Source organism: Rhamphochromis longiceps, linkage group LG2 (assembly GCF_057381845.1).
Source record: "Rhamphochromis longiceps isolate RC_006_pf linkage group LG2, R_longiceps_female_GT1.1, whole genome shotgun sequence".
Taxonomy (NCBI): Eukaryota; Metazoa; Chordata; class Actinopteri; order Cichliformes; family Cichlidae; genus Rhamphochromis; species Rhamphochromis longiceps.
The window spans coordinates 34,103,081-34,116,716 of record NC_140558.1 but is presented as its reverse complement, the minus strand read 5'-3'; the positions used below and the strand labels follow the sequence as shown (position 1 = coordinate 34,116,716).

At 40.4% G+C, this 13,636-nt stretch overlaps 2 protein-coding genes and 2 pseudogenes across 2 annotated transcripts; all 4 read right to left on the bottom strand.

Annotated features, from left to right (window-relative positions):
- Positions 1-546: 546 nt before the first annotated feature.
- On the bottom strand, positions 547-3,090 carry LOC146677643 (protocadherin alpha-C2-like). The gene has a single exon (XM_085379856.1). It carries the CDS (start codon positions 3,058-3,060, stop codon positions 547-549), a length of 2,514 nt encoding a protein of 837 aa, XP_085235982.1. The 5' UTR covers positions 3,061-3,090.
- A 1,120-nt stretch (positions 3,091-4,210) lies between these two features.
- LOC146677642 (protocadherin alpha-C2 pseudogene) lies at positions 4,211-6,641 on the bottom strand (annotated as a pseudogene).
- Positions 6,642-8,000: 1,359 nt separating this feature from the next.
- On the bottom strand, positions 8,001-10,586 carry LOC146677641 (protocadherin alpha-C2-like). Its single transcript, XM_085379832.1, has one exon. It carries the CDS (start codon positions 10,398-10,400, stop codon positions 8,001-8,003), a length of 2,400 nt encoding a protein of 799 aa, XP_085235958.1. The 5' UTR covers positions 10,401-10,586.
- A 337-nt stretch (positions 10,587-10,923) lies between these two features.
- On the bottom strand, positions 10,924-13,320 carry LOC146677640 (protocadherin alpha-C2 pseudogene; annotated as a pseudogene).
- Between the last annotated feature and the right edge of the window lie 316 nt (positions 13,321-13,636).

Sequence of the window (13,636 nt, the reverse complement as noted above, 5' to 3'; positions counted from 1 at the left end):
TGCCTGAAATAAAATGGCCATCACACAATATTTTTTAATGCAAAAATAATTTACTAATTTGCCCCAAGATTAAACTTAAACACTAAGAAATGCTTAGGAAGTTTATTTGTAATGATTTACACGGCTGATGTGGAAGATGCGTTTTCATGGGAGTATTTTACTTTTTTTATTTTCACTTGAATGGGTCGCTGCACGACATAGAATAAGTATATTCATATCATTTTCTGTAAAACGTCTCTTTTTATTTCCAAAATATTTTATATAAACTGCAAAAAGGGAAAACGTTTGTTTCACCTAAAATAGTATGTTTCATCAGTTTGCTTTAGATAACTACATTGAACTAAATGTCGAATAAAGATTTTAGGATAGGACATCACTGAACTGTGCTGCATATAAAAGACCATGAGTGTGAATAATAAGGATGACATTTAATAAAATTTGCATCTCAAACAAAGGGACCATTTCTAAATTAATGCTTGGGAATAAAGCTATTTAATCCAGTACTGGGTTATAAAATGAACATTTTCTGAATGATATTATACCCAATCAGGGTGACTCAAAAAAGTGCCTCACCTGCAGAGTAGAAGCTGCTGAGTCACTAGTGTCTGTCAGTCCTGTCCCTCTCGGTATGCTGGACACAATGTACCTGGAGCCCTTTGGCAGAGGCTGTCTAACCACCAGCTTTCCTTTCCTGGTCTCTGCTAGAAACAGACTGTACCAGTAGGCATCGTTGGAGACCAGAGTGGAGTCTGCGATGGTGGAGTTCCTCTCACTGATCACACTGTTCCTGGAGGGAGGAGCTGCTTTGCTGGGCTTGGGTTTCTGACACTTGATCACGATGGTGACCAATATAGTGATGAGCAGCAGAAATGACACCGAGCCCAGACCGATGACCAAATACAGGTTGATGTCTGAGAAGATGTCATATTCCAGAGGCTCCTCAGTCATGTCAGAGTAGGCTTTAACAGCAGTCTCCATTGTGGTCAGCTTGATGGTGACTGTAGCAGAGAGAGCAGGCTCTCCATTGTCCTTGGCAACAACAACAAGTCTCTGGTGGCGTGGATCTCTGTAACTGAACATCCTCATAGTCCGGATCTCTCCATTGTATTGATCCAGACTAAACAAGGTGGCGTCAGTCACCTGTAGAAACTGGTAGGTGATCCGAGAGTTGTGCACAGAGTCATTGTCTAAGGCTATCACCTTGGCAACCAGGGAGCCTTTATCAGTGGATCTGGGGATCTTTTCCTCCACCACAGAGCCGTGTGCACGCCACGGAGACACAATAACCGGAGCATTGTCATTCTGGTCCACAATAATGATGTGGACGGTCATGTTACTGCTGAGAGGAGGAGAGCCAGAGTCTCTGGCCTCGATGTGGAACAGAAACTCCTTCTCAATCTCATAATCAAAGGTTTTGAGTGCATAAAGATTACCGTTCTCTGGATTGATGGAGAACAGCATAGACATTGAGGTGTTGGCTATCTCCTTCTCTATTATGAAATAAACTAGATACTGGTTTTCATGGAGGTCGGGGTCAAAGGCAGTAAGTGAGCTGAGCAAGGCCCCAGGTGCGTTATTCTCCATGACACGTATAGTATAAAATGACTGGGGGAACTGTGGGACATTGTCATTAACATCCAGCAGCTCTAAAGTCATAGTTTCATTGTCAGATAAAGGAGGAGAGCCTCTGTCTGTCACAGTGAAAGTGATGTCATATTCTGGCACCTTCTCACGGTCTAATGGCTCCGACACTACTAATTCATAATAGTTATCAGAGGACTCCCTCAGTTTGAAAGGCATATTATCTGGAATATGAAGATCAACTATTCCATTATCACCTGAATCTTTATCACTGACACTAACTACAGCTATCACTGTGTCCAACTCGATGTTTTCAGTCACTGGACTCTGAAATGATTTAATTGATATTTCTGGGTGATTATCATTCATGTCTTCAACTAGAATCTTTATGGTACATTGTCCTGATAAACTGGTGGCTCCTTTATCAGCAGCTATAACTTCCATATCATAAATCCTGAAATCTTCATAGTTCAGCACTCCCTTAACTGTAATTTCACCAGTGGCAGGATTCAGATTAAATGTCTCCTGTGCTTTTTCTGATGTATATAAACTGTATGAATATGTTATATCAGAATTTGATCCTTCATCTAAATCTGTTGCATTTAAATGAACAACAATACTTCCTGTCGGAGAGTTTTCCATTATTTTAACACTCAGATTGTCTTTTTCAAAGGTGGGTGCGTTATCATTTGTATCTAAAACTCGTACAATAACACTGGCAGTTCCAGAACGAGCAGGTGTTCCTCCATCTACAGCTGTGAGTATCAAATTATGAACAGCCTGCTGCTCCCGATCTAATGTCTGTTTTAATATCAAATTCGCAAACTTTGATCCATCTCTTCCGGTCTGAACTTCAATTGTAAATTGTTCACTTTCACTTAAATGGTACGTTTTCACTGAATTACTGCCCACATCAGGATCAACGGCATTGCTCAAAGAGAATCTTTCTCCTGTAGGCGTTGATTCAGATATGTCTAAATGAATAGTCTCTCGTCGAAATTGCGGGGCGTTGTCGTTCATGTCAAGAATTTCTACTTCCATGTTAAATATTCGTACTGGATTTTCTAGTATTACCTCTAATCTTAGATAGCAAGACGCTGACGATTTGGTCGTGCAAATATGTTCCCTGTCGATCTTTTCAACAACATACAGCTCACCAGTCTCTTTGTTCACATCCAGATATTTCTTGTTTGCGATGATATCAAGACGCATCTTCCTCTGATTCAGTGTTTTAACATCCAGGCTGAGATCGGTGGCGAGATTAGCCACGACGGATCCTTCTTTCAATTCTTCTGGTATTGAATAATGAGTCGCTGAGGCCGATGTGTATCGAACAGAAGAGAAAATAACAGCAAGCAGCACATACCTCTTATGGAACCCCATTGTTCTGGAAACCCGTCTTTTAAGTGAGTTAATTGCTCTTCGAACCATCAAGTATATTATTCCAGCAATATTCAGTTTTGATATTCTTTCTTTCATCACAGGCAAACATGCATTTCAATATCGACCTTTTCCTTGTCAAAATAATGCCAGCACCCCACGGAGGGGACCTTCAGCACTACGGAGCTGTCCGCTTTTTACCTCTTTTCTCAGACCACTACGGTGTTCTAGCATGACGTCCGTGTGTCGGCTTTTTAGTTATAGAATAGCGCCACCCCTTTGATTTTACAAGATCTTCCTAACTACGTTGAACATAATATGCCAAAAAATTATTTTCGATTCATACTTCTTTCATGCATGTATGCAGTGCGGACCGTAAACTGCCAGGCCTTGCTATACACACACACACACACACACACACACACACAGATATATATATATATCACAACTAATGAGGTGGGATCACTTGGGTTAAATTCGTTTATTTCCTTTCAGTGGGCTTAAATTTAGTAATTTTGAAAATTACATTCATAGTTTATACAAAGTATATGCGTGCATATTATTACGTCCAATCGCTTCAAAAATGTAACAGTGGAAACGACATGTCACTGAAAATGTGCAGATTATTTACAAATATAATTCAATTAAGATTATTTACTTTTCAACTTATTCTCCTGTGGTTTATGGTTTTCTAATTATTCATGTTGGTGACCCTTTAGATAAAGCAGTGAGTCACTCCTGGTTTTTTTTCTGTTTGTTTTGTTTTTCTTACCACTAATAAATACCAAGTATTAAATTAAATATATATTGTTTAAAGTGTTATTCACCCCTATTGAAGAAACATAAATTAAAAAAACGTATTTATAGCAGTTATTCATTTCTTCGTTGTATACTAGGTTGTGCATGCGACACTGGTGCCTCATGGACGGTTTTGAAAGTTTATGTGATCACTGCAACTAAGTTATGGATGAACACGAGTTAATATAATATTAATAATAATAATAATAATAATAATAATAATAATAATAATAATAATAATAATAATAATAAGTCATTTAGAAAAATTAGGTGAATAGTTCAAAATATTAGGTTTGCAATGCATCTGAAAATGGTACCTCATGATAATTTCTGAGATTTTCGAATAATTCACTAGAATGTTTTAATAAATGAAGTCAAGGGTTAAAAGAAAAAATGTACTAACAATTGATATTTATATGTTTTTGTGTAAATAAAATACCATATCTGTGCATTAACTTCCTACCTGCAGAGTAGAAGCTGCTGAGTCACTAGTGTCTGTCAGTCCTGTCCCTCTCGGTATGCTGGACACAATGTACCTGGAGCCCTTTGGCAGAGGCTGTCTAACCACCAGCTTTCCTTTCCTGGTCTCTGCTAGAAACAGACTGTACCAGTAGGCATCGTTGGAGACCAGAGTGGAGTCTGCGATGGTGGAGTTCCTCTCACTGATCACACTGTTCCTGGAGGGAGGAGCTGCTTTGCTGGGCTTGGGTTTCTGACACTTGATCACGATGGTGACCAATATGGTGATGAGCAGCAGAAATGACACCGAGCCCAGACCGATGACCAAATACAGGTTGATGTCTGAGAAGATGTCATATTCCAGAGGCTCCTCAGTCATGTCAGAGTAGGCTTTAACAGCAGTCTCCATTGTGGTCAGCTTGATGGTGACTGTAGCAGAGAGAGCAGGCTCTCCGTTGTCCTTGGCAACAACAACCAGTCTCTGGTGGCGTGGATCTCTGTAACTGAACATCCTCATAGTCCGGATCTCTCCATTGTATTGGTCCAGACTAAACAAGGTGGCGTCAGTCACCTGTAGAAACTGGTAGGTGATCCGAGAGTTGTGCACAGAGTCAGTGTCTAAGGCTATCACCTTGGCAACCAGGGAGCCTTTATCAGTGGATCTGGGGATCTTTTCCTCCACCACAGAGCCGTGTGCACGCCACGGAGACACAATAACCGGAGCATTGTCGTTCTGGTCCACAATAATGATGTGGACGGTCACGTTACTGCTGAGAGGAGGAGATCCAGAGTCTCTGGCCTCGATGTGGAACAGAAACTCCTTCTCAATCTCATAATCAAAGGTTTTGAGTGCGTAAAGATTACCGTTCTCTGGATTGATGGAGAACAACATGGACATGGATGTGTTGGCTATCTCCTTCTCTATTATGAAATAAACTAGATACTGGTTTTCATGGAGGTCGGGGTCAAAGGCAGTGAGTGAGCTGAGCAAGGCCCCAGGTGCGTTATTCTCCATGACACGTATAGTATAAAATGACTGGGGGAACTGTGGGACATTATCATTAACATCGAGCAGCTCTAAAGTCATAGTTTCATTGTCAGATAAAGGAGGAGAGCCTCTGTCTGTCACAGTGAAAGTGATGTCATATTCTGGCACCTTCTCACGGTCTAATGGCTCCGACACTACTAATTCATAATAGTTATCAGAGGACTCCCTCAGTTTGAAAGGCATATTATCTGGAACACGAAGATCAACTATTCCATTATCACCTGAATCTTTATCACTGACACTAACTACAGCTATCACTGTGTCCAACTCGATGTTTTCAGTCACTGGACTCTGAAATGATTTAATTGATATTTCTGGATGATTATCATTCATGTCTTCTACTAGAATCTTTATGGTGCATTGTCCTGTTAAACTGGTGGCTCCTTTATCAGCAGCTATAACTTCCATATCATAAATCCTGAAATCTTCATAGTTCAGCACTCCCTTAACTGTAATTTCACCAGTGGCAGGATTCAGATTAAATGTCTCCTGTGTTTTTTCTGATGTATATAAACTGTACGAATATGTTATATCAGAATTTGATCCTTCATCTAAGTCTGTTGCATTAAGATCAACAACAAGACTTCCAATCGGAGAATTTTCAATTACCTTTACATTCAGATTCTCTTTATCAAAGGTGGGTGCATTATCATTTGTATCTAAAACTCGTACAATAACACTGGCAGTGCCAGAGCGAGCAGGTGTTCCTCCATCTACAGCTGTGAGTATCAAATTATGAACAGGTTTCTCCTCTCGGTCTAAAGTCTTTTTCAAGATCAAATCCGCAAACTTCGATCCATCTCTTCCGGTCTGAACTTCTATATTAAAACATTCACTTTCACTCAAATGGTATGTTTTCACTGAATTGGATCCGACATCAGGATCGACTGCATTACTCAAAGAAAATCTTTCTCCTCTTGCCGTCGCTTCAGATATATCCAAATGTATGGCGTCTCTTCGAAATTGTGGGGCGTTGTCGTTCATATCAAGAATTTCTACTTCTATATTAAATATTCTTACTGGGTTATCTAGTATAACCTCTAATTTTAGATAGCAAGATGCTGATAACTTAAAAGGGCAAATATGTTCCCTGTCAATCTTCTCAACAACATACAGCTCACCAGTCTCTTTGTTCACATCCAGATATTTCTTGTTCGCGATGATATCAAGACGCATCTTCCTCTGATTCAGTGTTTTCACATCCAGCCCGAGGTCGGTGGCGAGATTAGCCACGACGGATCCTTCTTTCATTTCTTCCGGTATTGAATAATGAGTCACTGAGGCTGATGTGTACCGAGCAACAGAAAAAATTATAGCGAGGATCACGTACCTCTCGTAAGACTCCATTGTTCTGGAAACCCGTCTTGTATGGGAGTTCATCATACTTCAAACGATATAATGTTTGTTTTTAGCAATATTCATTTAAAAAAAAATTCCCCTGTTTCTTTCGAGCCAAATACACATTGTATGAATTCCAAAGTACATTTAAACTTAAATCAAGGCCAGCGCGTTTCGCAGCGGAGTTTCAGCACTACGACGCTGTCCTCTTGCTTCTAAACGTGCGAAGACCATCACGCTTTTCTGCTTTTACGTTCTTTGCTTTGCAATTTACTGATAGAATAGCGCCACCCCTGAGATTTTGTCGGAGCCTTTGAGCCACAATGAACACCACACGTCTTCAAATTATTCTTGATTTTCGTTGATTTTTGCATATATTTTTGTTTTTACTACACACGGACCTGGATACCGTTAATGGTGGTCCCAAAACATAAAAGGTGACATTTACTAAATGTAATCAGTTCAAATTGATTATTGCTGAAAAAACAATCAAATTTCAGACACAATCCACCAGTCAAAGCAATGAACCGTAATGACCTCACGATTACTGCATTATAAAACGAGATACCACTAAAATGCTGCAGACGATTTTCAAATATGGTAGCACTTCGAGTTATCATTAACTTTGCATAATGTCTCATTATAGATCTAATGATTTTCTATCCATATCTTTATGACCATGGTACTTTAGGTGACGTAGTAATCTAGTCGCTCTTTACCACTGATAAAAACAAATTATTAGAGATAATAAAGTACTCAATTGTATTAATCATAAATGCACGAGTTGCCAATATTGCATATACAGAATGCACAGGAAAAATATTGAAAATACATGATATTACATTTTATTTACACAAAAACAAGAACAGGGAGGAAATGGCTGTAAAGAATGGCCACAGCCAGAGAAGTTAGTTGAGATTAAGTTACTCTAACAACATGAAGATAACGGCGCACCTAAAACTGATTGTTAAATAAGAAAAAAAAAACTGTGCTAACAGTACTAACGCAAAAAGTATATAAAAAACAATAAACGTGAATAAGTCATGAAGAAGTTAAGCTTTGTGGATCCTAAATACTGCATTTCATTTATTAAATATACATTATTTATACTGCTATTAAAACACAGGTTTTTAGATTGTTCTTTAAACTGCAGCCTTGACTTTTGAGGACAAGACCTGAACACAATTAAAAGCTGCTAAATCATGATGATGGATTATTGCTATGTTGGTTATGTACTAAGTAGTGCATTTGATAGTGGTACCTCATGATAATTTATGAGATTTTTGAATAATTCACTGAATTTTTTTTGTGGATTAAGGTGAAGGAGAAAATAGAAAAAATAATCGTAATTAATTTAAATGTTCCAGTTATGTAGGTAAAATATCTTATCTGTATATCAAATTCCTACCTGCAGAGTAGAAGCTGCTGAGTCACTAGTGTCTGTCAGCCCTGTCCCTCTCGGTATGCTGGACACAATGTATCTGGAGCCCTTTGGCAGAGGCTGTCTAACCACCAGCTTTCCTTTCCTGGTCTCTGCTAGAAACAGACTGTACCAGTAGGCATCATTGGAGACCAGAGTGGAGTCTGCGATGGTGGAGTTCCTCTCACTGATCACACTGTTCCTGGAGGGAGGAGCTGCTTTGCTGGGCTTGGGTTTCTGACACTTGATCACGATGGTGACCAATATGGTGATGAGCAGCAGAAATGACACCGAGCCCAGACCGATGACCAAATACAGGTTGATGTCTGAGAAGATGTCATATTCCAGAGGCTCCTCAGTCATGTCAGAGTAGGCTTTAACAGCAGTCTCCATTGTGGTCAGCTTGATGGTGACTGTAGCAGAGAGAGCAGGCTCTCCATTGTCCTTGGCAACAACAACCAGTCTCTGGTGGCGTGGATCTCTGTAACTGAACATCCTCATAGTCCGGATCTCTCCATTGTATTGATCCAGACTAAACAAGGTGGCATCAGTCACCTGTAGAAACTGGTAGGTGATCCGAGAGTTGTGCACAGAGTCTGTGTCTAAGGCTATCACCTTGGCAACCAGGGATCCTTTATCAGTGGATCTGGGGATCTTTTCCTCCACCACAGAGCCGTGTGCACGCCACGGAGACACAATAACCGGAGCATTGTCGTTCTGGTCCACAATAATGATGTGGACGGTCACGTTACTGCTGAGAGGAGGAGAGCCAGAGTCTCTGGCCTCGATGTGGAACAGAAATTCCTTCTCAATCTCATAATCAAAGGTTTTGAGTGCGTAAAGATTACCGTTCTCTGGATTGATGGAGAACAACATGGACATGGAGGTGTTAGCTATCTCCTTCTCTATTATGAAATAAACTAGATACTGGTTTTCATGGAGGTCGGGGTCAAAGGCAGTGAGTGAGCTGAGCAAGGCCCCAGGTGCGTTATTCTCCATGACACGTATAGTATAAAATGACTGGGGGAACTGTGGGACATTATCATTAACATCCAGCAACTCTAAAGTCATAGTTTCATTGTCAGATAAAGGAGGAGAGCCTCTGTCTGTCACAGTGAAAGTGATGTCATATTCTGGCACCTTCTCACGGTCTAATGGCTCCGACACTACTAATTCATAATAGTTATCAGAGGACTCCCTCAGTTTGAAAGGCATATTATCTGGAATATAAAGATCAACTATTCCATTATCACCTGAATCTTTATCACTGACACTAACTACAGCTATCACTGTGTCCAACTCGATGTTTTCAGTCACTGGACTCTGAAATGATTTAATTGATATTTCTGGGTGATTATCATTCATGTCTTCAACTAGAATCTTTATGGTACATTGTCCTGTTAAACTGCTGGCTCCTTTATCAGCAGCTATAACTTCCATATCATAAATCCTGAAATCTTCATAGTTCAGCACTCCCTTAACTGTAATTTCACCAGTGGCAGGATTCAGATTAAATGTCTCCTGTGTTTTTTCTGATGTATATAAACTGTATGAATATGTTATATCAGAATTTGATCCTTCATCTAAGTCTGTTGCATTAAGATCAATAACAAGACTTCCAATCGGAGAATTTTCCATTATTTTTACATTATAGACTGATTGACCAAATATAGGTGGATTGTCATTTGTGTCTAAAACATGAACAATAACACTGGCAGTGCCAGAACGAGCAGGTTTTCCTCCATCTACAGCTGTGAGTATCAAGTTATGAACAGGCTGCTTCTCACGATCTAATGTTTGTTTCAAGATCAAATCCGCAAACTTCGATCCATCTCTTCCGGTCTGAACTTCAATTGTAAATTGTTGACTTTCACTTAAATGGTACGTTTTCACTAAATTGCTGCCCACATCGGGATCAACGGCATTGCTCAAAGAGAATCTTTCTCCTGTAGGCGTTGATTCAGATATATCCAAGTGTATGGCGTCTCTTCGGAATTGTGGGGCGTTGTCGTTTATATCCAAAATTTCCAGTTCAATATTAAATATTCTCAATGGATTTTCTAGTATTACTTCCATTTTTAAGTAACACACCGTAAACGTTTGTGTACAAAGATATTCCCTGTCAATCTTCTCGACAACATACAGCTCACCAGTCTCTTTGTTCACATCCAGATATTTTTTGTTGGCGATAAGGTCAAGTCGCATCTTCCTCTTACCGAGTGATTTAACGTCTAGGCTGAGATCAGTAGCAAGGTTAGCAACAACTGACCCTTCCTTCATTTCTTCGGGTATGGAGTAATGAGTCACTGAGGCCCGTACGCTATGAACAGAACTAAAAATAACGGCGAGCAGAACATACCTCTTAAATGACTTCATTGTTGCGTGGGACCCGTTTTTCCCGTTATTTAAGGTTTCACTGCATTTCAAGCGATATACTGTACGTGTATAGCAGTTTTCAGTATTTCTCTTCCCTCCTTGATTAAAAAATATGCAGCCGATTCACTCCCAGCTATATCCCAGGGTAAAATGAGCAAGACGCGTTGAACGGGGGTGTTTCGGGACCTGGAAACTGTCGCTTCTCTTACTATAACCAATAATGGCGACGACACACAGTCATGACGTTATGGTCTGAGCTGTTCTTGACCAAACAGCGCCACCTTTTGGATTTTATAATGTTTTGAAATGCTTGGCATGAAGATAAGTTATGAATATTTTAATTTATTTCTTGTATTGTCAGGTGTGACTGATTGACTCCAGGTTCTTTTTAAGATAATGAAAAAGTTTGTTCATGACCTCACTTATTTTTGTTAATTAGCCCCCACACATAAAAGAAACAATGAATGAGAAACCATCAATGTTAATAATTTGGGGGGAAAACGAAGAAAAATATATCTGTTTATTATATTCTTACCTGTAGAGTAGAAGCTGCTGAGTCACTAGTGTCTGTCAGCCCTGTCCCTCTCGGTATGCTGGACACAATGTACCTGGAGCCTTTTGGCAGAGGCTGTCTAACCACCAACTTTCCTTTCCTGGTCTCTGCTAGAAACAGACTGTACCAGTAGGCATCATTGGAGACCAGAGTGGAGTCTGCGATGGTGGAGTTCCTCTCACTGATCACACTGTTCCTGGAGGGAGGAGCTGCTTTGCTGGGCTTGGGTTTCTGACACTTGATCACGATGGTGACCAATATGGTGATGAGCAGCAGAAACGACACCGAGCCCAGACCGATGACCAAATACAGGTTGATGTCTGAGAAGATGTCATATTCCAGAGGCTCCTCAGTCATGTCAGAGTAGGCTTTAACAGCAGTCTCCATTGTGGTCAGCTTGATGGTGACTGTAGCAGAGAGAGCAGGCTCTCCATTGTCCTTGGCAACAACAACAAGTCTCTGGTGGCGTGGATCTCTGTAACTGAACATCCTCATAGTCCGGATCTCTCCATTGTATTGGTCCAGACTGAACAAGGTGGCGTCAGTCACCTGTAGAAACTGGTAGGTGATCCGAGAGTTGTGCACAGAGTCTGTATCTAAGGCTATCACCTTTGCAATCAGGGATCCTTTATCAGTGGATCTGGGGATCTTTTCCTCCACCACAGAGCCGTGTGCACGCCATGGTGACACAATAACAGGAGCATTGTCGTTCTGGTCCACAATAATGATGTGGACGGTCACGTTACTGCTGAGAGGAGGAGAGCCAGAGTCTCTGGCCTCGATGTGGAACAGAAACTCCTTCTCAATCTCATAATCAAAGGTTTTGAGTGCGTAAAGATTACCGTTCTCTGGATTGATGGAGAACAGCATAGACATGGATGTGTTGGCTATCTCCTTCTCTATTATGAAATAAACTAGATACTGGTTTTCATGGAGGTCGGGGTCAAAGGCAGTGAGTGAGCTGAGCAAGGCCCCAGGTGCGTTATTCTCCATGACACGTATAGTATAAAATGACTGGGGGAACTGTGGGACATTGTCATTAACATCCAGCAGCTCTAAAGTCATAGTTTCATTGTCAGATAAAGGAGGAGAGCCTCTGTCTGTCACAGTGAAAGTGATGTCATATTCTGGCACCTTCTCACGGTCTAATGGCTCCGACACTACTAATTCATAATAGTTATCAGAGGACTCCCTCAGTTTGAAAGGCATATTATCTGGAACACGAAGATCAACTATTCCATTATCACCTGAATCTTTATCACTGACACTAACTACAGCTATCACTGTGTCCAACTCGATGTTTTCAGTCACTGGACTCTGAAATGATTTAATTGATATTTCTGGGTGATTATCATTCATGTCTTCTACTAGAATCTTTATGGTGCATTGTCCTGTTAAACTGCTGGCTCCTTTATCAGCAGCTATAACTTCCATATCATAAATCCTGAAATCTTCATAGTTCAGCACTCCCTTAACTGTAATTTCACCAGTGGCAGGATTCAGATTAAATGTCTCCTGTGTTTTTTCTGATGTATATAAACTGTATGAATATGTTATATCAGAATTTGATCCTTCATCTAAATCTGTTGCATTAAGATCAACAACAAGACTTCCAATCGGAGAGTTTTCCATTACCTTTACATTCAGATTTTCTTTATCAAAGGTGGGTGCGTTATCATTTGTATCTAAAACTCGTACAATAACACTGGCAGTGCCAGAGCGAGCAGGTGTTCCTCCATCTACAGCTGTGAGTATCAAATTATGAACAGGCTGCTGCTCCCGATCTAAAGTCTTTTTCAAGATCAAATCCGCAAACTTCGATCCATCTCTTCCGGTCTGAACTTCTATGTTAAAAAATTCACTTTCACTCAAATGGTACGTTTTCACTGAATTGGATCCAACATCAGGATCGACTGCATTACTCAGAGAAAATCTCTCTCCTCTTGCCGTCGCTTCAGATATATCCAAATGTATGGCGTCTCTTCGAAATTGTGGGGCGTTGTCGTTTATATCAAGAATTTCTACTTCTATATTAAATATTCTTACTGGGTTATCTAGTATAACCTCTAATTTTAGATAGCAAGAGGACTTGGTATTGCAAATGTATTCCCTGTCGATCTTTTCAACAACATACAGCTCACCAGTCTCTTTGTTCACATCCAGATATTTCTTGTTCCCGATGATATCAAGACGCATCTTCCTCTGATTCAGTGTTTTAAGATCCAGGGTCAGATCGGTGGCGAGATTAGCCACGACGGATCCTTCTTTCATTTCTTCTGGTATTGAATAATGAGTCACTGAGGCCGATGTGTACCGGGCAAAAGAAAAAATTATAGCGAGGATCACGTACCTCTCGTAAGACTCCATTGTTCTGGAAACCCGTCTTGTATGGGAGTTCATCATACTTCTAACGATATAATGTTTGTTTCTAGCAATATTCATTTAAAAAAAACTTCCCCTGTTTCTTTCGAGCCAAATACACATTGTATGAATTCCAAAGCACATTTAAACTTAAATCTTGGCCAGCGCGTTTCGCAGCGGAGTTTCAGCACTACGACGCTGTCCTCTTGCTTCTAAACGTGCGAAGACCATCACGCTTTTCTGCTTTTACGTTCTTTGCTTTGCAATTTACTGATAGAATAGCGCCACCCCTGAGATTTTGTCGGAGCCTTTGAGCCACAAT

Excerpts from the sequence above, each read along its gene's own strand:
- LOC146677643 (XM_085379856.1), bottom strand. The coding sequence starts at position 3,060 with ATGAAAGAAAGAATATCAAAACTGAATATTGCTGGAATAATATACTTG.
- LOC146677641 (XM_085379832.1), bottom strand. The coding sequence starts at position 10,400 with ATGAAGTCATTTAAGAGGTATGTTCTGCTCGCCGTTATTTTTAGTTCT.